Here is a 27,996-nt window from a genome sequence, read left to right as displayed (position 1 = left end):
TTCAGCGCAACGCGAGGTCCACAGCTGGGTGCCCGAGTTACGGAGACTCAACCGAAATAGCGAAACATGTTTAGTGTACTCATAACTTGGTAAGAATTAAGCAAAAGCCAACCGGTGTCTGCAATGCTCCAGATGGTGAATTAAGGGCGTCATGGCGCATCTCGTGCTGATAGCGGGTTCAAGGACACAACAGGTAGGTTGGACAGTGGCGGTCTGTGGACGCTCATCAACCCCTCCACGACATCAGAGTGGCACGACCGTTCAACGTTGCTATCACTGTGGCATGAGACTATCGTTGACAGGGTTCTCGAACTCAACGAGAGCATAGAAAACAGTCCACGATACGCCATGCAGACCCAAGAGCTTAAATGAGCGATCTCTTCCATGTTCTATCCGAGCGCCGGGCGCTGTACTAAGGCCGGTATCACAATGCCGTCACAGACTGTGGATTCTGGAAGTTTTCCGTTTGGGACGTTTACATCGATTGGTGGCACATTAAAAAAAATGACACTACAATCCGTTGACTTGAACCAGAAGATTCATTTCGATAAGAGGCTATCACGGCTGACGACTGTGACTGTCGACCGAAGGACGCCAAAAATATCTTACGAAAGAACTGGATGCAGACTATGACTGCGACTAGGAATTATGCGCGCGGACATTGGAGGCCAGAGTATTGTTCATTTGATGACAACGCGTCAAAATGGTGACTACCCCCACGTTAGGAGAAATGAGTTTCAACGCTTATAACGTTTCCAAAGTTTCCAGCGCTTTATCGTGCGCATTGGAGTTGGAGCAGACAAAAGTTAGAAGCTGAAAAATGATATCAAGAACGGGCTTCTCTTTGCAAATTCCGCGAATTTCTTTTGCCAGTCTCAGTGATCTCGTGCGATACTATCATTCACTTTCGATTGCCGTTTATTTACGTAGTTCCAATGTGCTTGCCTCACATTTGTACGACAGAAAATTCGCAAAAACTCTTTGAACCTCGTTTCAGTTCTAAAAATAGAAATACACAGATGCTATTCGAAAGACAGAAGTTATTTATAAAAACAACTGGTAACACGGTTACCAACATGATTAGATGTATACTAGTAATATTAAAAATTACAGCATTTGTAAAAACTCGACAAAGAAAAATCGCCGCGAAATGGGCGCAGCAAGACTCAAATAAATGCTCAGCACGGCGGTTTCGTACTTTGGCCACCAAGACGACCCGCTTCGCCAAGCAGCCCCGCAACTGCGTCGAACGCGGTACGTCCCCTGCCGCACCCAAACACTTTTTTTCCACTATCACTAATCAGGCTATCAAATTCCTCCACATCGTCCCATGTATCAAATTAAATACCCCGGTACTTTTTGCCCTTCCTATCGCTTCCTCTTTGGGCTGTCTGAGTGAATCACGGAGCCCACTTTCAATCAAACAACCACTGATACAACTTAGGCTGGATCTGCTTAACCCGTCGGCCAGCTACAGCGCCCTCCAATTGTGCTACTGGTTATCACAAAGGAATTGAAAAGCTCTCAGAATTCCTGTGGAATTTCCTTTTCTCGGGGATATCGGAGTTACCCGATTACCCGGGAGATGGGGGAGGTGGGCAGAGGCACAATACGTGTTCTGTGTCTCCGGTGCAGTACAGTTGCGATCTCAATTCGTCCGCAGTTTTCTTTCATGTGCCTCCCATTCGCCTGCCGGTTTCCCCACCGCTATCAATTACTTACTTCCTTTACATCACTGCGAGCGGGCTTCGTTTGAAATCAGCATTTAACGAAACAACTGCATTTCAAATGTTTCTGTGTTCAGTCAAGATCTGCGCATAATCTTTTCAGACTTTTATTTTTTACTTTATTTTTATTATTTGTATTTGTATGTAGCACGCTGCTTTGCTATGCCTCTCAGATGGACGACCACAGCTCCAGCGTGTAACAAATGACTTTAGATAGACTGCACATTATAGACAACCGGCGACAAAATAAAGCGGGACAAGCGAATGCCGACCGAAATGCATCGACGCGCCTTCTGGCGGCGCGCTGCTGCTGTCGAGGCCTTGCCGTGCGCGTGCAAGTCATTTCGCGCTCGCTGACATTTCCTCATCTCCGGAGAACCCGTTGGCGATTCTAGGGGCTAGGCGGGAGGCGTCGCTTTCGGAGCTGCCATATCGCGCGTGCAGTTCCTCGGCACTTTGTGAACGACGAAGCGTGCGCTGTTCAAGTGGGGCCAAAAAAACGCACTGCGCCTGCCTTGGCGATGAACGGTTGCAGATGTAATCTTCATTTCTTTTCTCATTTACTTTTTATTTTTTCTAACGATCGTTTTATTTGCAAGTAAAATTGGGGCATATCGTGCTCAAGAACGGTATACCTGAAAAAAAAAGAGCGTTGTGACTAAAAATGGTTTGATTGCTTTGGTTCCATAAAATAAAAGCTAGATATGGTGACCACACCATACATGGCAGCAAAAATAAGGCCGGTGTGGCTGACGCTATAAAATTTACACTTGCCACCTGCACGCTCATAGCCTTGAGAAGAAAATAGAAATCAATATGCGAGACTGAAAGGTACACTCCTGGAAAAACGTTTACTGTGGCAGGTTCGCGGCAAACAAAAATTGTTTCTCCGTTGCCTCGGCAGCTGGTATTCACTGCAGCGTATGAATCGCGCTTCTTCTCTCAAGTTTCTAGCTTTTTATTGGCCTGCTTTTCGTGGCCGCAATGAAAAAAGTGCTTTCGTTCATGACTGCCCACGGTGAGGCCGTTGGTAATCGCGAAGTGTGCTCAAAGCGCACGCTGCCCGTTACAGCATGCGCCGCTGCAAAGCAGTGGCGAGGAAATACATTTGCATTGCTACGAGGACAAAGCGATTGCTTGAGGTTTTAGAAAACGCGCGTACAATCTTGGCTGTACTCGTCCACTGGGGTCTTCATTTTCCTCTCCTGTCTTCTCGCGTAAAGGCAGGTAGAAAAGCGAAATAATACTCTTACATCGAACCTATTTTGGAAGCCTACATGTGCGGAATTGGTGAGCGTATACTTCATCTATAGTGTGGCCTGTTCGGCTTGTGAGCGTGTTCGTGTGTGAGTGCGTTGGTTCGACATTAGGCAAACGCGGGCTCGTAATCCTCACGCTCGATAGACTTCGCGTAGCGTGCATGTCTAGCCTTGAACGCGTGGCGTGCCGTCGCCACCTATGCGTACGAAGGCCTATCCGCATATTAAAATTTCGCGCCTTTGGGACGGGCCCACAGATTGATCACAAAATCGGTGTTGTGATCGAAATGCTCGAGTGTTCAAATTTTGCTCTATCGACCTACATTAATATGGCCGATGGTACACCGTCAATGCGATAGTGAATTAGAAACCACTAGCCAGCTCAGGTGCTCTTAAGCTGTGCCAAGAACTGTGTATAGGGCGCCGCGGTGGCTCAGTGGTCACGGCGCTCGGCTGCTGACCCGAAATACGCGGGTTCGATCCCGGCCGCGCCGGTCGCAGTTCGATGGAGGCGAAATGCTAGAGGCCCGTGAACTGTGAGATGTCAGTGCACGTTAAAGAACCCCAGGTGGTCGAAATTTCCGGAGCCCTTCACTACGGCGTCCCTCATAGCCTGAGTCGCTTTGGGACGTTAAATCCCCATTAATAAAAGCCATAAAAACCATGTATACCGCTGAGTGACAGTTGCTGCTATGGTCAGTGATAAGTTGTATTTTTTCAGGTGCCGCTACTTTTAGAAAACTTCAGTCATTCTGGCAACTGCTCGATTTGGTTTGATCAGGTTCGGTTCCTCTTCGTGAATTGCCTGCGGGAGAAATGAGATATGGAACAGAAAAAAAATCTCCTAAATCGCAGGAGTAAAAAACAATGTGACAAAGGAAGTCAGCATACAGTACTGTGAAGGCGAAACCAAGATGACAAGAGAAGAGTTCCCGAAGAAACAGCACTGGGTACAAGATCATACAGCCAAGGCACTGCCATGTTATGACTTCTGGATGAAGAAGGAATGTTAATAAAGAGGGCCCTTTTTAAGCATGCTTATTTTCTAACCTCGAGTTCATGTCTTTTTACTTCATAAACCATACCCGAAAGATCCGCGCCTGTTTCGCCATATACATAAAGCATCGTGCGTTTCCAATGGGGCGGCTTGTTTTGTTGCTTTCAAATTCACGTTTTTTTTCTCTTTTTTTAATTTGACGAAATTGTCTGGTTCCCGAAAATTACACACCGCTCACTCTCCGTCCTCCCTGCGCGAGTTGAATGGCAGTAGAAAAGAAAAAAATGGGATCCACTAAGCTTCCTTGAGGCGTCGGTCTGCGCGATAGATCCCCACCAAATATCACGCGACAAGATAGGTATGCACGCCTAGGCCATCCATTCCATGCTATTTTTTCACGCCTCGGCACATTCCCTTTTCGCGCGCCTTATTTCTACATTCCACCGCTCTGTCGATATCGACCCCTGCTGAACAGGAGGGTCAAGCCCCGTAACGAGAACTGCGTGACGTCCGCCCAGGCTCACCACTCTGAAAGTCTGCCGTGCGGGTGGGATGACTTACGGAGCAAACGACGAGCTTTTGCCTATTTGCAAAGTGCTCGGAGTCTCTGCGAGTCTCTTTTTCATTTACACCACTAAGCTGGAATTCTTCTCGCTGTTATCTACTTTCTTTTTACTCCTGCTTTTATTAAACGCCTTCCCGCCGTCACCAGAGAAATTAGTTCGTTTTTCGTCGCCTCAAAAATGCACCGCCTCCGTTTATTCTGCTCAAAATGGTCGCACCCTGCTCCCCTTTTCATTTGATCAAGAAAAAAAAAGAGGGAGTTGCTGCAGTCGATGTATTCACGCAGAATGAAAAAAAAAACGAGAGACTTTCGTCTATCAAGTTGAATTCACCCTGATAGCCGCCGAAGAGCCGCCGGCAGGGAATTTTATGACGATAAAAAGGGTTAAAAAAAATTAAGAACGGCGAACAAGTATTCGTGGCTGTGTTGAAAGAGAACAGAGTGATGATAAATACCCCTCCTTTGTCGTTTCGATGTGCGGTAGTCTATCAGGAGCGGGATAAGATATAAAAAAACAAGGCACACAACCAGCCAGAGATTCAGCGGAATGTCCAAATTTAGTGAGGAAAGAGAAAAGAATAAGAGTGATGAGAGCTTGTCATTTCGAGACCTACGCCTCCACTTCCCGGGACCTCGTTTTTCGTCTCGCCTTTTCTTTTCCTTCTTTTTTTGCTCGAGTAATCAAGAGCACCATCAGCAGCCAAAAGATGGGGAGACCAACCGGCTTTCAGAGATCACGATCCATAAGCGAGAATGGCGCTCTCCCGTGTTCGCTCTGGTGTTCCATTTGCGTATGTCGTCCGTTTTCATTTATTTCCCTCTCTCTTCCTTTCTCTTCGCGTCGGGCGAGATTGAGAGGTTCTTCATTGTTCGCCCACGGTTATGTACGCCCGGCTTGCTTCTATTAGGGTAATCTATCCGCGATCGCGGAATCTGCATCGCCGGCATTTTCCCTCCTCCCTTCGCGGGACCTTCATTCTATGTTTTCTCTTCTTTTTTTTATTAGAAAACTGTTTCTCGGTTATTCACTTTTTATCTTCTCCGCACCCTGTCCTCCGGCGTCCTGACAAGCGTGATAACCCCGTCCCACTGTTCTTGTAGACATGGAGCGCGCGCCCCCGTGTTATCTAAAGCCTATAACCCTCCCATCGATTTCCATTGTTCGGCTCGCGGGAAAAAAGGTGTCCCAAGAGCGGGTTTCACTGAGAAGCCACTTCGGCGGCTGGAACACCTTGCTCTGAAAAGCGGCGCGCAGCGAGCGCAGTTTATTTCGTCCTTTCCTCTTTTCTTGTCCTTCTTTTCTTTTACACCTCGACTATTGCGCGGACTGCGGGCTCTTACGTAACAACAGCGGCGATGGGGGCCGAGAGTATAAATAACAGCGGACTGCGGAAAAATCGGCCATAGCTCACAGGGACGCGAAAAGCCGATGTCCTTCTCGCTATTTACGCTGAGCTGAGAAGGCACTTTGAGTCTGGGACAAGTTACACAGAAAAAAAAAACGTTCTTTCTCGCTCTTTTATGAAAAGGTTGAAGTAATCGGAGCACAACGTTTTTCTGTTCTTGGGAAAGAAGCCAGGGAGCCCGCAATGTTCTAAGCGGCCTGTTTCGTTGCTTGGTTGTCGCTCGTTTGCTGCGTTAACCGAAAAAAGAATGCAGAAAAAAATCAATTGTTTTTTCGCGTGCCGAAGGTATACGTCTTGAATAAAATATTTTGAATAATGTTAAACTGTAAGGTACTGTTATGGAAATATTGAAAGTAATCGTTCATTCTTCCGATGCGTAGCAAAATCTCTCTTTTATTGTTTTTCCATCGCTCGCATCGAGCAGTCAAGACTGCATAGTTAAACCAATGGGGAACACTTTGGACGATAGCTAAAACGCTAACAAGAATTTAAAAAATGCATGCCTGCCAACAGGAGATCTGCGGATATACTGATTATTATTTTGATGTCTTACAATATATGAAAAAAAAACAGCGCTCATAAACTATTTTCCGATCAAAAATACTTCTGTCCACAATAGTTGGGTATGGAGGCACGTCATGCACATGCACTGTGCCTCATGCTATGCCTCCTACAGTGCAGGAAGTGCAACTTTGCAAGCCTGCAAAGGGCGCGATACCATTGTTCAAGTGACCATGAGGGAACAGAAAAGTTTACAAACGCCATAAACAGAAATTAAGTTGTATTAGGTGCTCAACGGTGTCGCCCGTTGCAACCATAAATTCCTGCGTTCATATGTTAGCAAAAAACATCGTTCTCTTGTCCTTCTACCAAGGACCGGTGGTAAACCCGCATATCTGGCGGCTCGACCCCGTGAAGGCGTCTTGCATTAAATGCAACTCAAATCGCCGAAACGCTCACCAGCCTGCCTAGTGGGAACCACAGAGGAATGGGGTTTCCAGTTGACCCGGCCGATGCGAATCTGGAAACGTGTCATCTTTAACCACCCACTTTTCGATTCATCACGCTTCGAGGGCACGAATTCAATTACATTGGCGGAGAGACAAGTTCCTTGTTTGGCTTGCAAGCTTTTCTTCTGCTTAAAGAAGAGGTGGATGGTTTTTTGAAAAATTGGAGATTATTCAAGTATTCGAATCTCTGAAACGTCTAGGTAAAGGATGCAAAGTAGTTTTGCTCTATCATTTAAAATAGTGACGTAATCACCGATAACAATCTCGACGATGTTCAGGTTTTCTCCTCACTGCATTGGAGGAAACTCGTGGTGACGTCACTGTTGCCGAAATTTCAGATGTCCGCTGCCTTCGTCCACATGCTGCCATGCGTCTCCCGATGCCACCAAACGATGCTTCGTGAGCTTCACCTTTGACGGCATTCATTTTCTTCTTTGAAACAACCGCTTCTTCGCTGTGAACTTAGCGCTGCGGTACGTGACGTCATCATCTCCACTTCTGCCTGTTGTTGTGTACTGCCGAGAAGCCAGAACTCCGACGCCGCTTTAGTCGGCGATTACGTCACCGTTCCAAATGCTAGCACAAAAAGATTTTGCTTGATTTACCTGCAAGCTTCACACATTCCGCTCTTTTAAATTAATCGAATTCTACCACCTCTTTAATTGCCCTTTAAGAAGGCATGCTTTCACGTTGAGCAAATATTATATTCGCAATAATAATGAGATCACTTTTGCTTACATGCAAGGAAAAGAACGGCCGCGAAAAAGCTGCTTCGAAGAGCAGCTTGATGTGGTGTTTGTCCCTGTATTTTACGGCATCTGACAGCACAAGACAAGTCACTCAACTGAAATACTTACGTACATGAGCAAATAATGAATGGAATTGTAGCCGATGCCCAATAAACACAATGGAGTGCATGAGGAGAAAACACATATGATTAATGGAAAGAAACGCGCAGATAAAGTAAACGTTGTTGGCTTTAGGAGCTCACGTACTGACTAGTTAAAAAATACCGTAACGAAGCGCACGAAATTTTTATTTCGTAAATGCCTTTGATTTGGCCTAGGGGTTCTCTTGATGGACGTAGGTTTCACCAAAATCATCCCTATCGCTGTCTGTTTACCGCGGCTTCCTTCTTCACTTCGCGGAGAAAATTGAATGATCTTCCGGCGGCGCTGCATAGCCCCCTCTTGTTTGTTTGTTTGTTTTTTCTGGTGAAGAGAGGACACTTCGTGGTTAAGAGACGTCTATCGTCGGTGCTGATGGCGACCTTTGGAAGCTTGAAATCAAATACCCAGTGAATCATTGCCTTGCTTCTCTATTTATCGAAGCGATGCGGATATCCTGGTACCAAAACGAAAGGCGCTGTTGTGCTATTCGACATGGCGAAGAGAAAATTGACGCGCTGAACTAACTGCCACGGCCGTACAGAAAGTAGTCTTCGCTTACAGCGGTCTTCAAGAGTAGTCATATATTAACTCTGCCATAAGCAAGACGATGAGAAACAAGTTAAATGAATCAATGCAATTTTTTTCTCCCAAGTTTTGGCTTTCTTTCTCCTGATAGTTCAGTATCACACTTTGGCGGCATGTTTCGTGGTCGTCAGGCAACCAGGATGAAAGGAAAGAAGAACAATGTAAACAGTACACTTTTCATTCAACTTGACCACGAATACTGGGCACACGTTAGAACTTGGCTAACAGGGCATTGTATGCGCAGTATTTGTCGTACTTGGAAGGAACACGTGAAATTGTTAGATCGGCTCTTAACGCGCAGAAATGTAGGTTCTCACAGTTCTCGAGAGTAGAAGCCTCACGAAGCTCCGCTCCTGCTTCGCGCCGAAACCTATTTTTTTTTTCCGCGTTAAGAGCCGGTCTAACCATTGCTAGTGTTCCCTCTTGGTATGAAAGATACTGTACCTGGGTGCATTGTAACTGCAGCCCTGTTCTCGTGCTTATCGACACCATAGTTATTCCTCAAGGCTTCGCAGTTTTTGCTTTCAGCCAAGGAAATGCCTGCATAGCGCTCCAAGCTCGAAAGACGAAGGCTTCAGCGTTCCTGCCCGATGAAAAAAGAAGGCAAACAGGAGAATGCGCGAATTTTGCACTGTTTGGCTTATTTCATGCGGTTTTTTTTTTCTTCAGTATTTTTCAACCCGTAGTGAATCCATTCAAAGTGGTTTCGTTTTCTTGCTTTCGGGCTGTTCACCACTCAAGAACCTTGCAATATTTCTAGACTGTATGAAGTTGTTGAACTTTTATGCTCGGTAAGAAGCTCGAATGGAGGTGATTTGAAGGAGGAGAAAAAAATATTAGATGACAGAAGCGGCACGAGAGACCCGATTTCCAGTGTCTTTGGCGCATAGCCTTGGTGAAGTTGGAGTGCTTCGTTAGTACGTTTGACTGAACTTAGCTGGTTGTGGCTGCAGTCAGCTACATACGTCCGATAGTAGGCCCAGATTTTGAAAAATAACTATATCTAGATACCGAACAATTCCATGCAATATGTAACGAAGAGGAAGGGTGTTCGGACGGTTCGAATAGCGCACAGCGACTTCTCGTTGAAAGTTTCCCTCTGCATGCAGGCAGCGTCCTCCGGCGTCCGCGACCGGGCGGGCAGCAGCGGCGTGGTGGGGGGCGGCAGGCCGGTCATGGCAGCGCTGGGGGCCGCCGACCGCCGCCTGTCGCTGGTGGCCGCCGAGCCCCTGATCCCGGGAGACTCGCTGGGACCCGTGCCACCATTGGGACTCGCCGGGGTGGACCCCCTCGCCGCGCTGGCTTGGCGCTGCCTCGACGAAGCGCCGGCCAACGCCGCGGTCAAGGTACGCGCCAGGCATGCCTGCCCACGCGCCTTCGTCAGCGGAAGTGAGAGTACATGGAATCTCGCTCCAGTATTTCTGGATTGTAGTAATTGGTTAGTTTGCAGCGCTGTTAACTGCCTCATCTCAGTTGTCGGCGTAGCAGCCGAGTCACACCTGTACTTGGCTTCTTCAACGAACAAGGCGGTTAGCGCAGTCTAGTTTGCAGCTTTCTGCCCAGAAACATGTCATAGTGCTTCTAGGATGAAAATTAATTGCACTGAGCTAAGTCGGGTTACGGGTGGCTCTTTGCACGATGGGCACTCACGACCAATTATTCTGAGTGACAGGCAGCTTTAATTTTGAGGTTAATGCGGACATTGCATTTTCTACGGTTCTTTTTTTCGAGCTGGGAGCCCGTCTGCGCGTAAAGAAAGCCTAGCCCCGAACGGTGGAAAGATTTAAAATACACGCAGGAAAGAGCGACATGCGCATAGTTTATGTCTCCTCTGAAATATTTACCCCTTCTGGTTCTCAAGTAAAGTGTAACACTATCGTTTATAAGGTTGGCTGATTTCCTGCCACAGTGCTTGGACACGTTCAGCCATCCATCGTTAATGAAAACCAGAAAGCATAAAGGATTTGCGATATGCTGCTATTGGCTCCCCTCGCATCGGGGCCACTGGTAACGCTGCATTGGATAGCCTTGAAGAAGAATCCCGGCTACGTGTACCATCCGTAAGAGTTTCACCACTACCCCGTGGGTTCGGCTGCACTCGACTTAGCGTCTCGGTGTTGGTCAAAGTGTCAATGGCGGCTTTCAGTCTACAGTATTTTTGTCCCGCCGAGCGTGAGCTATGTCGCCGTCCCTTGACCACACCCTGACTTACCTCCTGTGGCGGTGGCTGCCGCCCACGGGTTAAGCTACGGCATCCTTCCCGATCAATAAAGGCATCAATTTCGCTTCTTGTTTCAGCGAAATTCTCCGCCCATTTCCTCACATCAAGATTTGGAGAGCACCTCAAGTTCCTCTAACAAATCTCAATAACAAAAAAAAACCTGCACCAAAAGGAGGTTGTATATCAACGCAAGAAAGCGGAACTAGTATGTCCTCTTGTCAGGATGGCGAATATTTTCCCCTACACACAGACTGAAAAGAGTACTTTTTGTCCCTCACTAAATATCTTATTTAGCAGTAAACAAAAATACTCCCATAGTTAAAAGCCGGATATTACCTGCCAGTGTAGAACATGAATCCGATTCAAAGCAATTAAAGACATTCTAAACGTTTCCTTTGTATTTTCCTGCCATTATTTCGTAATGGACGCACATTTACGGCATTGAATAAGCAGATTTTAAACGCAGCTACAAGAAATTCTCTTTATATTTAGGACAACCCACTCGCTTCCATGACGTGTTCATCGAGCGGTTTGATAAAGAGTAAGTGTAATTTTTCTTGCGAGCCAGTGAAAGGGCTGGGAGCAGCTGAGGCTACTTCGTCATGTTAAATTGGAAGAATTGATTGAATGGTATTGCACAAAAACAATATATTTTGACCCAGATCAGTTCTTAGCCCTCCTCTATCGGAAAGTGAGCCGTTATGAGGTCGATGCTCTCAGTTCGAGAAGGAAACAGAATTAAGATAAAAGCACTTCTTCTTGGAACGTGCCTGGAGAATATACAGCGCAAAACGAGGCAATAAATATGCCGCCCCGTCTCTGGCCAAACTGGTGCGTCGATGAATCGGTGATTTTTTTTCCCAGTCAAACAAGTGAAATCGTTGAACCTATTCAGGCATCGCTCGTCAAGCGCTTCGTCCTTGAGAATGCCGAGCACCGGAGCGCTATGGAGCATACAAAATGACAACCTCTTATCCTAATGGCGCTTTCGAGCAGGGAATGTTACTGATAGTTCCGTCCGTTGAGAATATTGTTTTGGCGCCCCTATTTCGAAAAATCAAAGAATAGAAAGCGGCATCAGCAAAATGGTAGCTAAAAAAGCTTGCAGGCTGGTTCGCACTAATACGCCTGCTTTACCGTGCTGCGTGAAATGGAGCAAGATATTCCTTAAGCATTACAGGGACAGCCTTTGCCACAAGTGAAGAACCCAACTACGTTGTTTCTAAGCCGTGTTGTGGGGATCCGGTAGCATCTGTGGAAGCCCTAACTTCCGGAACATTGCGGAGAAGAGAACATCTCTCCCCTTCGGGAGACATGGAACGCTGGCGATAGATAATGAGCTACACAGCTTGGCCCAGCAGCAAATCCCTTGGCTTGAAAATTTCTGAAAAGGCTGTACATACCTTATTCGTTGCGCGAGGCCCATGTATTCTTCAGAGATACTGTCACTAAGAAGCCGGCAGTAGCGCAGGACGAAGCGCTCGCGCTAGGCCAGCTGCCATTAAGTAATCACATCGCCATCAGTCATCACGTCTCATTCTTCGGCTGGCCGCCCCGTAATAATACTATCCACATTTGTATTTACGTACAGGTTCTCCTCTTTTATCCATGGATGTCGGCTTAGACCTGTACCGATGAGACGGGCTCCCACTGAATCCCACTTACTGCTGCTCTATAGCTGTGACAGGGACGTAGACCCTGTGGCAGCACCATCGTTTCAAGAAGTTCGGCGTCCGCACAGGTGCAAAGGATGAGCACAGGCGTAGAAGAGTGGTAGATGGACCTTTGCGCGCGTGCAACCGTGCACTTGTACTCATGTGCGGACGGACAAAAATGATCACACTAGGGGAAATCAGAAACCGGCATGCCGGACACCCGGAAGGTCAAAATGTTGCCGTATAATTCATTTCATGCGTTTATTTTGTCTGGTCGCGTTCAGATGAAATGGCCACATTAGGAAGTATTGTTCCCATCCAGAACTGTAAACGAAGTTGGAACCGAAATTGCGTGTAGGTATCTGGGCCGTCGATATATTCTGCACAGTGCCAGTGCGGTGTATATGGGATGCATGTTGCGCATAAAACAGGACTGCGTTCGTAATTCGTCCTAAATGAGAAAAAGGTAGAATAAACCACCTCTCTCACAACTTTCAGAAGGGTAACGGCGTCTCGATGTCTTGCGGCGCATCTCTCATTTTCCTTGTTCTTCTTAGAATAAGAACTGCGCTGTCTTTCCTTGGGCCATATTTCCCCATTTCGACGTCGCCTTTTGGAGGCGCTCACTAAGCACCCATCACGCCGTTACGCGTGCCGGGCGGAAAGAAGGCGTCGGTGCGAAAAGACGAGAGTATAAAAAGAAGATAAATGAAAGTGGCCGCACTGAGCTCACTGGGCCCACCCAAGCGCTCGCATCTCAACGACGTCTCGAGCTGCTCGCCCGCAAAAAAAAGAAAAAGAAAATAAGCATCGGTCCAATAGAGAAAAGCTCTGCGGCGCTAGTGGTCCCGAGGCTAATTAAGCGACGAGCTGTTTAGCGACATATGTAAACAAACAAGGCCCTCTGTCCCGGCGAGGGTAATTAAGAGGCTTTTTACCCCGCTGTCGCCTCAGCTTCTCCTCTTTACTTCATTGTGTCTCTTTTTTGTTCCCCGTCGTTCATTTCCCACACCGCTTCTTCATTGTTTCGCCTGTCGCTTAGCGGCACGCAAGTCTCGATTTCAGCCCATCAGGGCTATCGCCCAACCCTCCCCCTTTGCTGGTTCTGTACTAAGGCCCTTGGTGTTTTCTCTTAGAGTCTCTGATTATCTGCCTATCGGTCTTCTTCCTGCGCGGTCACGTCGGCTACCTACGTGCTTACAGGACAGTGCTATCTTCTTTTCCTTGGTGCTGTCGGGGAGGGGGGGGGGGGTGGCTGAGCATATTATGAGCGCTTTGCCGCCCACCAGTGAAAACAAGACCATACGGGCTTCGCATTGATCACTGTACAAAGCGTCTCAGGCAAGCTCCTGCTTAGCTGAAGGAAGAGATAGTTGGGATCGATTCTAGCGCTTCTTCATGCCCTTATGCCCCCTCCCACCACTGTTTCCCGCGCTCTCCGAGGTTTACTCCTCTAAATTATTGATGAGGACTCGATAATGAAGAGGCTCGCAAGAGGCTATCGGTCATGCAGCGCCTTTCCCCACCGCCGCCGTCGGGCGCCTCGACATTCGCTGATGACGAGCGGCAACGTTGCGTTCTTTGTTGAAAGCACTGATCTCGGCGATTTCTGATCGCCCGCTATTTTACTTCATTTGTGCGGAGGAACAAAAGGAGCCGACGCTATTTTCATGCGTTCCTTTGACATTTCTCGGCAAGGAAAAAAAAAAGCGCAATGAAGAGCAATTCATGACTGCTGACAAACAGCAATTGGTACCAGGGCCGTGTAGCTGATCAAGCTACGTATGCCTCGTCCGCCCCTGAAAAATGGCAGCAACGGCTGTGAACAGCAACGATTGCGTATGAAAAATCCGGTGTTTCCACTCATCGTAGCGTAGGGGCTGTTTCGCACGGCGCGACTAGAGCGAAAAAATGTGGTAGAGTCGCTGATGTCGCCGCGTGATTATCGGTGAGGGCTTTCTCATGCATTTAACGCATACAAAGTGCATTCGGTCGGAGCGGCACGCAGGATTGGTTGATATTTAACAGCCTGCGGCACACTCTGAATACGCTGCTTCCGCGGGAAGCTGCCGCATGACCGCACAAGGCACGGCGTCGCGAAGCGCCCCATTGGTCCGTTGACCACACCGACGCTGCGATTGAACATCAGCAGGTTGCTAACCCACCGCAAGCCGTCTCCGTATATACCAACGCCCTCTCCGGTAGCAACCCGAGGGATATCGCAGTGTCACTCCGTAGAAATCGCAGCATGTGAAATAGCCCTAATGCGATCACTCAGTGACGTCACCTGTGACCAGTGAGCTTTACTCGCAGCTCGGTGGTCGGCCCAATGAGAACGCTAGCCAATGAAAATATGTCACGAGTAGTAAGTCTGGGCCATGGTTGTCGGTAAGCGGGCTCCAAGGGATTTTTTTTAATGCGAAAGCACTACTTCACTAGCAATCCTGAAAAATTACATGTCTCCCCGAAGCCTCGACCTTTGATCCTTGACCTTTGATCACTGACATTCGACCTTTGAGATGAAATGACTTAGATACGGTGTGGCTAGGGGAAGGTCACGTGGTACGGAAGTTTAAAAGAAATTGTCCTGGAGGACAATGTAAGGCAATGTCCAAAAAAGAGTCAAGCGAATCGAAGGGTGAGTTAAAGCGATGTTTAGGCAATAGGCAAGCCAATTTGAAGCCAAGTGCTTTCTCTCCTCATACTCGATTTAACGGCTTTAAAATGCCGCCATTTTTTTTATTTCGAAGTAGGGTGCAGTTATCGCTGCCACAATTTCGACTCTGAAACAGGAAAAATGTCTAAAAGATTCTGGCTCTTGTAGTAGTTATTTTATTTCTTTTGTCCAAAACACACGTTTGACAACGTGGTTCCCCTCTGGCAACTGTAGATGCCGAGGCATTGCGTTGAGTCAGACTATTTCATGCAGGCCGTTCCATGGCCCACAAAACCTTTCGGCTGCTGGTGCAGTACATCTGGTCGACAGGCCACAGGGACCGTTCATAAACTTCGTGGGTCGACGCGTATATGCTCCTCTTGCGTGTTCCGCCCTTAAGTCGTTTGGTTAACCTCCCTGTCTTTACTTTCCTTCCACTCTTCCTCTTACTCTGTTTTTCGGGAATGGCTCCTGCCCCATTTTTACGAACACTGCAGAAAGAAGCGCTCGTCTTTGCATGTCCGACTGTGAGGTAACGGGGCCTCTATCTTGCTCCGCGCATTTATACGTGAGCGAGCATGTACTACATGTGCGTGATTAACAGCCTTTGCCAAAGTGCTTCGTGAATTCCGTTTGACGGGAGCTATCTTTGGTATGCTTCCTGCGGTTACGAGGCGGTTCTAGAAGCTAGATAAGACTTTATTATGTCCTCGTAAACTAGCTAACGTCTGGGTGGGGATATAGAGAGCAGTGCACACGCAGTATAGCGGTAGAGTGTCAGACGCTGCCCATGAACCGAACCTCTCTTTAAGGGCGGTTGTAGGATCGTTTCAGAGCGGCTTCCGCCAGGTCCGCTTCGCGAGCGGTCCGCCAGTTTTCGGCCGCCAGGCGGACGTGAGGCGGAAATGTGTTGTACGATCACTTTGGCGCTTGCGAGCGAGGCGGATGGTCCCAGCATTCCGATTGGCGCACCCGGCAGTGCCTGTCGTTTAATCGCGTGCGGCGGTACAGACATGCATGCTTGTAGCAAAACACGCAGATATCTTGCAGTAGGAATAGTCCGTATTAATTGCGGCGTACTCGAGACATCCGTTGCGTCAATGGTTTTTTGTGCCGCAGGATTTTCGTCAAAGGTGTAATTGTAGTCGGCTGTGATATGAGTGGGAAACATGTGGACCATTTATATACAAGAGACCGAAAAAGGCGTCACATCGCGATCGCGAACTCCTCCTCGTTCGATCGCGATGTTGTCACAACGGTCGACGATTTGCCCAAATAACAAAAGGCTGCCCCCTCTGAAAGTTAGGCTACCCTCAGGATTTCAGAACAACGACGCGATTCTTATTGCGAATTCTCGATAGGGTCAGGCCACAGTACAGGCTGCTATCAACCGACGGTAATTATAACCGGGATAATCACATTTTTCAAATAGTTTAGATTACATAATATTTTTAGTCAGTTATACAAAATTGCACACTGCAGTGTTTTTGCACTGCTGACAGAGAAAAAAATAATGGCACTTGCAGCCTTTCCTAAGGGGCCTGTCACACTAGCTCGACACGACGCCGATGCAGACACAACAACGACACCGGTGATCGGCCGACCGGGTCGGCAGACCGTTTCTGTGGCAGACCAAGCTGTCACACTAGGTCGACAACGACACCAGCGCGTCCGGCGACCAGATGTCTTCGTAGTGCGACGTGTTTGACGCCCGCGACGCCGACAAACCCATCCTGCCGACCGTGTCGACGCGAGGTCGGTCGCCGATCATTCACCAGACACGAACACGATTCTGCTATAGTGCTGTTTGTTTAAGTTCATAACAAGCTCTGGGATAGATGAATGTCCAAAAAAGTATCATTACTGAGGATCGTTGGCCAATGCCAATGTGCTGGTTGCAGTGTAACTACGATACAAGCAAATCTCAGCCGCCTGCTGCTGCTGCTGCTGCTGCTGCTGCTGCATCGTGCGACTCGCCTGACGTCTGCTACAGCCGCTGCTGAAGACGTTGCGGAAACCGAGCATAAATTTATTTTATTATGGCACAGGTTGGCAGTAAAGGGATGACTAGAGAAGTTTCTTTATTACGGCGCTGGCTAGTTCCAAAGCGCCCTGAGCTGCGGCATCGATGCGAAACCAGCTAGGCTTAGCGACGAGCACGGCAGCCGGGCAGCAGCGCAGTTCGTCGCACTGACGCTCCCGCAGGCGGCGTCGTTGACGAAAGCGCGGCTGTTGCGCAGACATGCTGTCGTTGCTCGAATATAGTAGGGCGGCCTTTCTGATAGGATGGCTGTTTTGTCTTTTTTGGTGCGGACGTGAAGTAAACCGAGCCTGCTCGCCGGCAGGCCAGCCTGGATCCCGTCCGCCGCCGTAATAAAAATCAGCTTAAGAAATTTTTTGACGTAAGCAGTAAACGCTGAGACAGAGAAATGTGCCAAATGTATCAATCCTGAGGATCGTTGATCAACACCTAGTTGCTGGTAAAAGCAACAACTCTGATACGAGCAAAATTTCTCGCCAGAATCGCCTCGCAAACTGCAGCTGGCCCGCCGTTGCGGTCCGGCTCGCCTGAAGCCCGCAGCGGTCCGCAGGCTCCGCCGCGGAAGGTGTCGCGGAAATTGACCATAATTTTAGTTTATGGTGACATTATACTGTTAACAGCAAAGCGATATTAAGAGATATTATAGCGCAGGCTACTCGCGAAGCGGCGTCCGCTGCGCCAGGCAGCAGCGCAGTTCGTCGCCTGGCGCGACCGCAGACGGTGCCGTTGCCGAAATCTCGCTACTAGAGCAAGCATTCTTTGTCGCTGCTCGTGTATAGCAGGCGGTCTTTCTGATAATATGGCTATTTTGTCTTTTATGGTGTGAACTTCAAAACCAAGCCAAGCAGTAATCAGACCGCTGCGAGTGGCAAAGCGTACGCTTTGAGCTCGAGTGCTTGAGTCGAGCGGTGCAGCGATGCTTGCTGTCTGTGTGTCCCTGCTTGCAGTGGGGCTGCAATTCGCAAGCAGCGACCAGTGCAGCGCGCCGGCGGAGTTTTCGCACATGGGTCGCCTGCTTTTTACTTCTGTCACGAGTGTCACACTGCTGAGTGCTTCTTATCACCACCTCTCAAAATAACGGAGTGCTCTGTTCTCCATGGCGTCGTGGGTATAGCAGTAGGTTCGCACTCCAGGGGTTCCTAGTTCGAATACGCGTGGCCGAGAATTTTTTCTTTTTATTTTAGTTTAAAATAATCTATCCCGTCTTGTTTACCCGCGAGCGACTGGATTTATTTTTGGAGCCATGCCTTACTGACCCAGCAATAAGTGCCGCTCAGTACTGGGCTGCACACAATCTAGGTTCATAATCACGAGTGTTAAGAGTTTGTTTTACTGTGGTGGGATTTATTTAAAAGAGTTAAAAATGAAGCGTCCTGGCCCATGAATATCGCATATCAGGAAATGACAAAAGAAGAGTGAGAACGAGTAAGGGCCAAGTCGGCGGGATGTCTCACACGTTGTCTCGCTAGTGGGACATGGGAGTTAGCGAACCGTCGGCCAACTGCCGTCTTGTGGGAAACGTAGCGCCGACGCCGACAGTCGGCCGACTGTTTTCGTCGGCGCAGTGTGACATAGAGCCAGACATCACGATGACATGGTTTTGGCAGACCGAATCGGCCGACTGCTGGCCTGTCTTTTGCACAATTGTTGTCCTTTTAATATGTAAACAACCTCCTCCCCCCCAACTACCTACAATCAGCTGACTGCTAATGGAAAAGACATGCTTATCTATTCAATATATAAGTTGTGTGTTTGTCTGAATTCTGCATGCATTAAAAATTCACATTTTAGCACACTGCTGTCAAACACAAATGCAAATGCACATGAGAAATTATGACTTTTCCAGTTGTTTGGAAGAGGTAAAATCAGTTCTAATTAAAGCAGTTGTACATTTTACAGAACAGTGACAAAGTAACAATAGTAACTTATTTTTGTTGTTTTTCAGTCCGTTATTAAATCCAAAATAGTAATAGCACTGTGTGGCTGCAAAGGGGCTTAGACATGCATCACTTTGGCTGTAGTGCAAGGTGTTTTGTTGTCCACAGAGACAGTTTGCCATCAGGTAGTCCTTTAGCATATCTTCATAAGCTGATATTGCCGTTGCACAAGCCAGACTACAGCATTGAAAACAAGTATGGGAAGTTCTGCTGAAGCCCGTGTCATTGTTGTCATGTACAAAATAAGCTGGCATATACTCTGCAACTCCAAAGCATTCTCAAATGTCGCTTTGAGTGCAAAAAAAAGTGGGTGCCTTTGTATTGCATAAAAATCTACGCATGTCTTTCTATTACTATAAACATAATGAAATGTGGAAGCCAGTAAAGAGGATTACAGGTAGAGGAAATGCAAGAATCAATTCGGAGGGTTTACATTGCAATGGCTGGCTTAGGCTGGGAAAGAATACTTTGTCCAGTCAAGGAAACAGGATACAATGGCCCTATAATCTGGTTATCTCGAGTAAACACCAACATCTCAAGCAGAATTTGTAAGCTTGGATTTCCAGTATGGGGTCTATGATGTTGCACAATAAAATGAAATAAAAATTGAGCCATTTAAGTATGTGACAGGCATATATGCGTATGTTCTCTGATACAACTTTAAAGCAATGTTTTAGAGTTATTTTCACTCATTAGTAAAATGCAGTCTGATTAAATGTAAATGTGACCAGTTCACAGTCTAGCTAGCAAAAGTGAGCATTGCTTACTGTTAACTGATGTTTATGCCACAAACATGTGTTGAATTTTAGAGTGTGCTATTAGTTGCCGACTATCAATGTTTCAGCAAAATATACCTATTTCACTGTCAGTCTGGTTTTCAAAGAAAGAAATAATTGCGGCATGGATAGGCATCAGAAACTTGGAAAAGACCAATTTGAAGTTAGGCCGAAGAAAGCCGAAAAAAAACAGAAAAGCAGTGACGACTTCTGTCTTTACTGGTGTCTCTTTGCTGCAAATTGAAGTTGACAGCTTTTGTGTTCAAGATGAACCAACAGCCCTGTTAACACTATCCTGAATATATAAAAGTCACATGCATAAACATGCATTCGTAGCATTCTCACTAAGCCATGTTATGAAGGCGGTGTGTTGCTAAGCTGAAGAGACGATAAGAGAGAAACCAAGAAAAAATCTTACCTAGATAGGCACACTAATGCATGCTTAGCTTTTTAGTGCACAGGTTCAGTTGGCTAGACCTAGCTTGGCACAGTGTGCAAATTAGCATAAATTCAACTGTATGCCATCCGACAAAACTATTGTGTAAATCTGCACCAATATTATTTGAAATGGGTTCTGAGGAAAGTTCTTAGCGTAAGAGAACATTGCATTGGCTTGCCGAGCTGAGCAAGTGACTAAGAACTTTATTAGACCAATTTATTTTAACATTTATTATACATAAACAGTACTAAATGAGAATAATTGAGTGGTCAGCTTTGTGTAGAAGTAATCAAGCATTAGCATCCAAGCAGAGCCTTACGGCTACAAAGGAAAGCTTTGTAGATCTTTGTGGCCTTAGGGCTGCACTTGGGTGGACATTAATGAGCATTTACTCCCTAATTACAAATATTCTCTGCCTTGCGAGAATCACTTTAATCAGTGAATGAACATCATCATTTACTGGGTGGATTTCTGCAGTGACCAGCTCAAAGGACAAGAGGTTAGTAAGCCTTGTGAGGTGGGAGGCCATTCCAGCCTTTAGTGGCAGAAACAAAAATCAATCTTGAACTGCAGTGGCATGAGCTAACTGAGGCACAACAGTAATAGTACGGCTAGTGCAGAAGGAAACATGAGCCTGAACAAATTAGTTGGTTATGTGACGATAAAGAGTTAAAAAAAACCTGCAGTTACTGCACGACATGAAGAAATTTTAAGATTCACCTTTGGTGCTGTGAAACAGGAGCTTCAACAATAGTCTGAGAAAATAAAACAAGGGCTCAGGTCTGAACTTATTCTAGGATTTTAGTTAAGTTCGGTTTGTGCCATGCGCCATTAGAACGCCCAAGGTGATGCCACGCAGGGGATATGAACGCAAGTAACTTTGAAGACGGCGATGCTAAGTACATGTTATGGTGTAATTATCCTAGGCTGTGGGAGGGCGTGCAAGCATTATGAGGTGAGACCATGCTACATTGCGAGCCATGTGAATGGCTGAGTGTTTCAACCAGTATCCAGTGAATATACCTTTCTCTGTAAGGCCTTATAAGTAGGCAATATGTAGTTTTGCTGACAATAAAAAAAAAATATGGGTGCATTCTTAGTAACATTAGCAAACAGGCTACTCTAGAGCATGCGAAATGTTGTTTTAGAGAAGTAAAACACGGGTATTTATTGCAAGATGGCAGACCCCTTAATATTGCCATCAGTGAAGGCATGTAACAAAGCACTGAAGGGAAAGTCATAATGTAGGTAGTAAAAAGCTGAGGCTCAAGGGCAATGCCTTGGGGGACATCCAAGACTGCAAGAAAAGGCAGGATGTTAAGAATTGGAAAGGAAAATCTGCCGACGGCTGGCTTGGATCCAGTTTAGAGCTACTGGATACAAGTTAAAGCACGACAAAAAAAGCCATACACAAATAAGCGAATCACATGCTCTTACAAAGCCAAGAAAAAAAGCATCGAGGGGGATATTGCAGTCAAGGTGCATGTCGTGAAGAACAAGAGCAAGTTGGCAATTGCAGGAATGTTTTTAAAAGCTCACCAATTTGGATGAAACAACTTAATGGGCCAAAACAATCTAGCAAGGCAAGAGTACAAAATGTGTTTGGTGATTTGCAGCACATGACAATGGCATAATTAGGGCCATAGGTTCTGGGTAAGAAACAGAGGGGCCAGGCTATGATGAGGCAGGAAGCTATCTCCACAGTATGCACTGGATATGCATACACCGCGCTTCCTGTCCTTTTGATGTTTGCTACAAATTTCACAAAACTTGGTACGAGTGTTCTGTCGGGTGAACCGGCGGTAAGTTTGCATGTTGAAATTGCGCTAAGGGACAAGGACAATAGAGCAAGAATTGCTACTATGTGCAGTGGTGCTGTTTTTTGTCCACTTTGTTCCAATCATACCTTTACCAGCTCTACAGGGCTCATTTTTTAGTCTGCTGTTTTAAGTGGTGTCTGGTAAAGCCAATCGCTATTCTTCAAACAACAAACTGCTGTTCCATACAACACATCCTTCTAGTCACCTTCATAATCTGCAAGATAAATGTACTTCTTTAGTCTCGTATTCAAAATAACACGGATTAATTTGCTTGTGTCATCATTATAACTAAAAAAATTAACCATACTCTCACATGTACAGCCATTCCTCATTAGTGCAGTCCTCATTAAGATGGACTCAAACTATTAGCAGGGTTTCTGCGGAAAAACTTTTTTCAATGCACTTACGCTTTGCTAACATAGAAATTTGCTGATCATAGTGGTCAGAGTGAAAATGCGTGCGGCCCATTGTCGCATGCGTTCTTGTCCCATTAATGTGCAGAGGGGAAAGACTTATCTAAAGAACTTTGGATTTGAGTAGATAAATCGAACGCTGCCTGAATCATATACCTTTCTTGCACACTGGAATTGTCATCACAATGCTTGCCCCACTGTCTGCACAGACTGTTAGGCTAACTTGTGAACTTCCAGGCACACTGACTTCTAACCAGCTCACACACTTTCTGGTTGCCAGAGAGCTTCTCTATCTAGTGTAAAAATGACTGTCAGGGCTCGGCGACTCACATCCTGGCTTGGATTGCTCATTGCACGAAATGAAATAACCTGCTCAAAATTAAGACAACAGAACCGCTTGTTTACATTATAACCTCACATATGCCTACCCGCAGCCCTCAATGCTAGATTAGCACTCTTTATACTGAGTACACCACAGAAGAAAAGAAAAATGCAACACTCCTGATTCAGGCATGCGCAGCGGGCAAGAACAGAACCAGGCGCCGGTGGAAAGCGGGGAATCTGCTAATACAAGGAGCAACAGCCATTTCATTCAAGTAAAGGAATGGGTTCAACTTAAATGTATTCTTTGCCTTGGCAGGCCAACGGTTCCATTGATACTGCAGGACTCTCAGAAAAAGGGCAACGTTTGGTATTGCAGAACCAACCACCATGCAACAATGCTCAGCACATTTCAAGGAACTGAAATAAGCCTTGTTATTGTAGCTTTGAATCTGTGCAGGAATGGTACTGTCGTGACCACACAAATGTGAAAGGATAAGTGGGCCAGGAAACCTAGCCGATCGAGGGGGAAGGTGCAAATATGCGTCTATATGTCAGCAAATAAATTTTTGTTAGTGTAAAATGTAAGGAGGATTAAGGAAATCTGGGAAGCGTTCTACACTGTCGATACACAGCCGATTGTGCTTGTCATCGCCGTCGCTCAGCAGACAAGTAATCATGTCCGTAGCAAGCAGTCACAGGCAAATGGAGGTAGCAGGGTGCATGTGCATTCTGCACAAACTGGTGCGGCTGTCCCAGAGAGTGCTGCTGAATAACCACTTAACACCAGCAAAGAAGAGTTCACGAGCTGCTCTGCAACAACAGCATCGCGTACACATCCACTTTCGTACCGCTGATCTTCTGATCGAAAGGGACCGTGAGCAAAATCAACAACAAACATTGTCACGTTTCATGAGGCGCTTCAAGATCACCGAATTTTTCTTGAACTTGATATTGCCAAGAATTTGTCAAAGCAAAAAGCGAAAAAGCAATGGGAAAGATTATCTTTATATATATATATATATATATATATATATATATATATATATATATATATTGTCGCCGACAAACGTAGGGCGGCACGAAAAGGGGCTTTTTTAATCCGAAGGACAGAAACCCAGCAGCGCGCGTTCGAACGGGAACGTCCTCTTCTTCGCTCCCACACGAGCCCAGTAATGCCGCTCGGCCGCATGGCGGCGCTCGCAGAATGTGAGCAGTGTGGCATTGCCCCCCTCCTTTCAAGAGGCATCGCCTCGATGCCTCCGGCAAGGGGGATAAAGAGTGTGGAGACACCGAAAGTGCGATGGCGTGTGGTGGCAGCACTGAATGTGAACTCCGGGAGGGGCTAACGGGCGTAATACGGTTTCATGCGGGACACGTGGACGACTTCAGACTTGGGCGGGCGAGAAGACCGGACAACTCCTTGCGGGTGCACTTCATAGTTCACATCGCTGAGTTGACGTAGCACCTCGTAGGGGCCGAAGTAGCGCCGCAGAAGGTTTTCAGAGCGACCGCGCACACGTATAGGGCTTCATACCCAGACGTGCTCGCCGGGTTGGTAAATCACCTTCCTGTGGCGGAGGTTGTAACGCCGGGCGTCAGTTGTCTGCTGGTGGCGAATGCGTTGTCGAGCAAGGTGGCGAGCGGCTTCTGCATCGCGAACGAATTGGTCAGCGCCTGGGACAGACGAGGGAGTACAATCCGGGAGCAGCATGGCGTCAAGCATGGTCAGGGCATCTCGGCCATACACCAAACGGAAGGGGGTGAAGCGCGTCGTTTCTTGGAGGGCGGTGTTGTACGCAAACTTGATGTAGGGAAGTATTTCGTCCCAGTTGCGATGGTCAGCGTCGACATACATAGACATCATATCTGTGATGGTCTTGTTCAGCCTCTCAGTAAGTCCATTCGTTTGAGGATGGTAAGCAGTCGTTTTTCTATGACTGGTGCCACTAAGACGGAGGACCTCTTGTGTAAGAGCCGACGTAAACGCGGTTCCCCGGTTAGTTAATACAACCACGGGGGCGCCGTGGCGAAGCACGATGTGGTGAACAAAGAACTGTGCAATTTCAGCCGCGGTGCCACGGGGAAGAGCCTTGGTTTCACAATAGCGGCTTAGGTAGTCCGTGGCAACAACAATATACCGGTTTCCCATGGAGGACACCGGGAATGGGCCCAGTAAGTCCATGCCGACTTGTTGGAATGGGATTTGCGGTGGATCAATTCGCTTCAGAAGGCCGGCCGGTTTTGTCGGTGGTACCTTCCGTCGTTGACACTCACGGCAGGTTCAAACGTAGCGTTGGACGACCGCAGCAAGCCGTGGCCAGTAGTACTTGTGGCGGAGGCGTCCCAATGTTCTGGTAAAACCGAGGTGGCCAGAAGAAAGGTCGTCGTGGCATGCAGCGAGAACTTCCTTACGAAGCACGGTTGGGACAACGAGGAGATACGCAGTGTCGGTCGGACCGTAGTTTTTCTTGTAGAGGACTCCATCTATTAAGCAAAACGACGAAAGTCCGCGCGAGAAGAGTCTGGGCGGAGACGGAGCGGTTCCTTCGAGGTACTCGATTAAAGGCAGCAGTTCGCAGTTGGCCCTCTGGTGGTGGGCAAGGTCGGATGTGGTGACAGCGCCGAGGAAAGAGAATCGTCGTCGGACTCATCTGGTGGGCACAGAAGAGGAGCTCGGGAGAGACAGTCTGCATCGCTATGTTGCCGACCCGACTTATACACGATGGTGACGTCGAACTCTTGCAACCGAAGGCCCCACCGTGCAAGTCGCCCCGATGGATCTTTGAGGTTCGCAAGCCAGCACAAGGAGTGATGATCGCTGACGACTCGAAACGGGCGGCCGTACAGGTATGGACGAAATTTTGTGGTTGCCCACACAACAGCGAGACACTCCTTTTCCGTTGTGGAATAATTCACTTCGGAACGGGACAAAGCGCGACTTGCGTATGCGATCACGCGTTCCACACCGTCTTGTCACTGCACAATCACCGCACCGAGGCCCACATTGCTGGCACCTGTGTGCAGTTCCGTGTCGGCCTGCTCGTCGAAGTGGGCAAGGATAGGCGTAGATTGGAGGCGGGCCTTAAGCTCTATGAAAGCTTTTTCCTGATCTTGGCCCCAGAAAAAGGGTTCGGAGTCTTTTGTCAGGCGAGTCAGCGGCTCTGCGAGCTTGGAGAAGTTTTGAACGAACCTCCGATAATAGGCGCAAAGCCCCAGGAAACGCCGCAAGCTTCGTTTATCTGTTGGCTGGGGAAATGCAGCAACGGCGGCGGTCTTTTCTGGGTCGGGGCTAACGCCCTGAGCGCTCGCAATGTGGCCAAGAAACTTGAGCTCCCGAAATGCGAAGTGGCACTTTTTAGGCTTGAGAGACAGACCCGCAGAACGAATTGCTTCGAAGACGGCACGCAAACGTTTCAGGTGCTCCTCGAACGTGTCGGAGAAAATCACGATGTCGTCGAGATAGACAAGGCAGGACTGCCACTTCAGGTCAGTTAGTACCGTGTCCATCATACGTTGGAACGTCGCAGGGGCTGAACACAAGCCGAAAGGAAGCACCTTAAATTCGTACAGTCCGTCAGGAGTAACGAAGGCGGTCTTTTCTCGGTCACGTTCGTCGACCTCGATTTGCCAATAACCGCTACGAAGGTCGAGTGACGAAAAGTAGGTAGCATGGCGAAGGCGGTCAAATGAGTCATCAATGCGCGGCAGTGGATAGACATCTTTTTTGGTAACGTTATTGAGACGTCTATAATCTACACAGAAACGTAGGCTGCCGTCCTTCTTTCCGACGAGAACAACAGGTGACGCCCAGGGGCTCGTCGATGGTTGTATGACGTCGTCGTGGAGCATTTCGGCAACTTGGCGGCGGATAGCATCGCGCTCCTTCGACGAAACACGATAAGGACGCTGACATAGCGGTATCTGGTCACTGTCGACGATAATACGGCGCTTAGTTATTTGCGTCTGGCGAACCTTGGATGTTGATGCAAAACAGTCGCGGAAAGAGTCAATAAGGCTTTCCACGCGGCGTTTCTGATTGGTCAGAAGGTTAGGGTTCACGTCAGTCCTAATGGCTGTTGCAGTGTCCTGTTCAGCTATTTCGGGGGCCGTTGTTGATAAGGCACATTGGCCGGCATGCTCGCCAAGTTCTTCAAAATGGGCAATCACCGTGTTTTTCGTCAAATGTTGGGGTTCACAACTAAAGTTGGTCACTAAGAGCGTGGTACGCGTGTGAACAAGGTCGACAAGGGCGCGAGCAACGCAAACTTGCCGAGACAGGAGCAGCGACATATTCGCTTCGGCAATGCCCCGAGTACCGGAGCTGGTATCACACTGGACTGTGACAAACTTGCTTGCTCTCGGCGGTATCGTTGTGTGATCATCAGAGATGCGTAATGGTGCTCTGTGCGGCTCGGGGTCGGTATCAACGGCTCGCTGTGTCGAAAACGATACCAATTGCTCGTGCAGGTTGATGACCGCCCCATACTCTTTAAGGAAGTCCATGCCGAGAATCAGTTCTTTAGAGCACTCTCGTAGCACGGCGAAGGAGCCAGTGAAAGTTGCACCGTGGATTTTATACGGCTGGTGCAGACGCCAACCGGCGTTACCACATGGCAACCAGCTGTGCGTATCTGCGGCCCATGCCAAGGTGTTAGAACCTTTCTGAGGGTTGCGGCTCCGGTATCGACGAGTGCAGATACGTCATAGCCATCGGCGGCAACAAGAATTTCGGCGGCGGAAACAATTGTTTGACAATTTGTCGGTGAGGTTTTTGGTGCCGTCGTCGATGGGGTCGTCGCTGAGGTCGTCGGTGAGGTCGGCGGTGGGATTGTCTTTAAGGTCGGCGGGTGGGGTCGTCGCATAAAATCGTCGGATGGAAGCTGTTCACTGTCTGCGGCAGCGGCGGTCCTACCCCCAGAGGACGCCGTCTTCAGTTTTCCCGGCGGGGAGACGTGCCTCTGAATTGGCCAGATGATGGTGCATGTCTGGGTGGAGGAACTCGTCTTGGAGACGGCGACCTAGACTGGCGTCGTGGAGGCGTTGAGGGCAGCACATTATCGGCCAGGTACTGCTCAATGTCTCGCGGTCTCTCACCATAGCGCGGTCGAGGTGCGCTCGGTGGAAATCCTCTTAATCCCATCCGCCGGTAGGGGCAGTTGCGGAGGATATGACCGGGCTCCCCGCAGTGGTAGCATAGTGGCCGGTTGTTGGGTGTGCGCCACACGTCAGCTTTTCGAACAGGGCGCGTGTCACGCAGCTCGGCGGAGGGAAAGTA

General features: G+C 47.9%; 1 protein-coding gene across 1 annotated transcript in view; it reads left to right on the top strand.

Annotated features, from left to right (window-relative positions):
- LOC144115687 (uncharacterized) overlaps positions 1-27,996 on the top strand; it is a 123,639-nt gene that overhangs the window by 61,377 nt on the left and 34,266 nt on the right. Inside the window, exon 2 of the mRNA XM_077650156.1 lies at positions 9,549-9,785. Within this exon, the coding sequence (XP_077506282.1) occupies positions 9,615-9,785 (171 nt within the window). The 5' untranslated portion in view covers positions 9,549-9,614. The remainder of the gene's footprint in view (positions 1-9,548; positions 9,786-27,996) is intronic.

This window comes from Amblyomma americanum, chromosome 1 (genome assembly GCF_052857255.1).
Source record: "Amblyomma americanum isolate KBUSLIRL-KWMA chromosome 1, ASM5285725v1, whole genome shotgun sequence".
NCBI classification, from domain to species: domain Eukaryota; kingdom Metazoa; phylum Arthropoda; class Arachnida; order Ixodida; family Ixodidae; genus Amblyomma; species Amblyomma americanum.
Note: the sequence above shows the minus strand (reverse complement) of the source record. Positions and strands in the feature narration are given on the sequence as shown.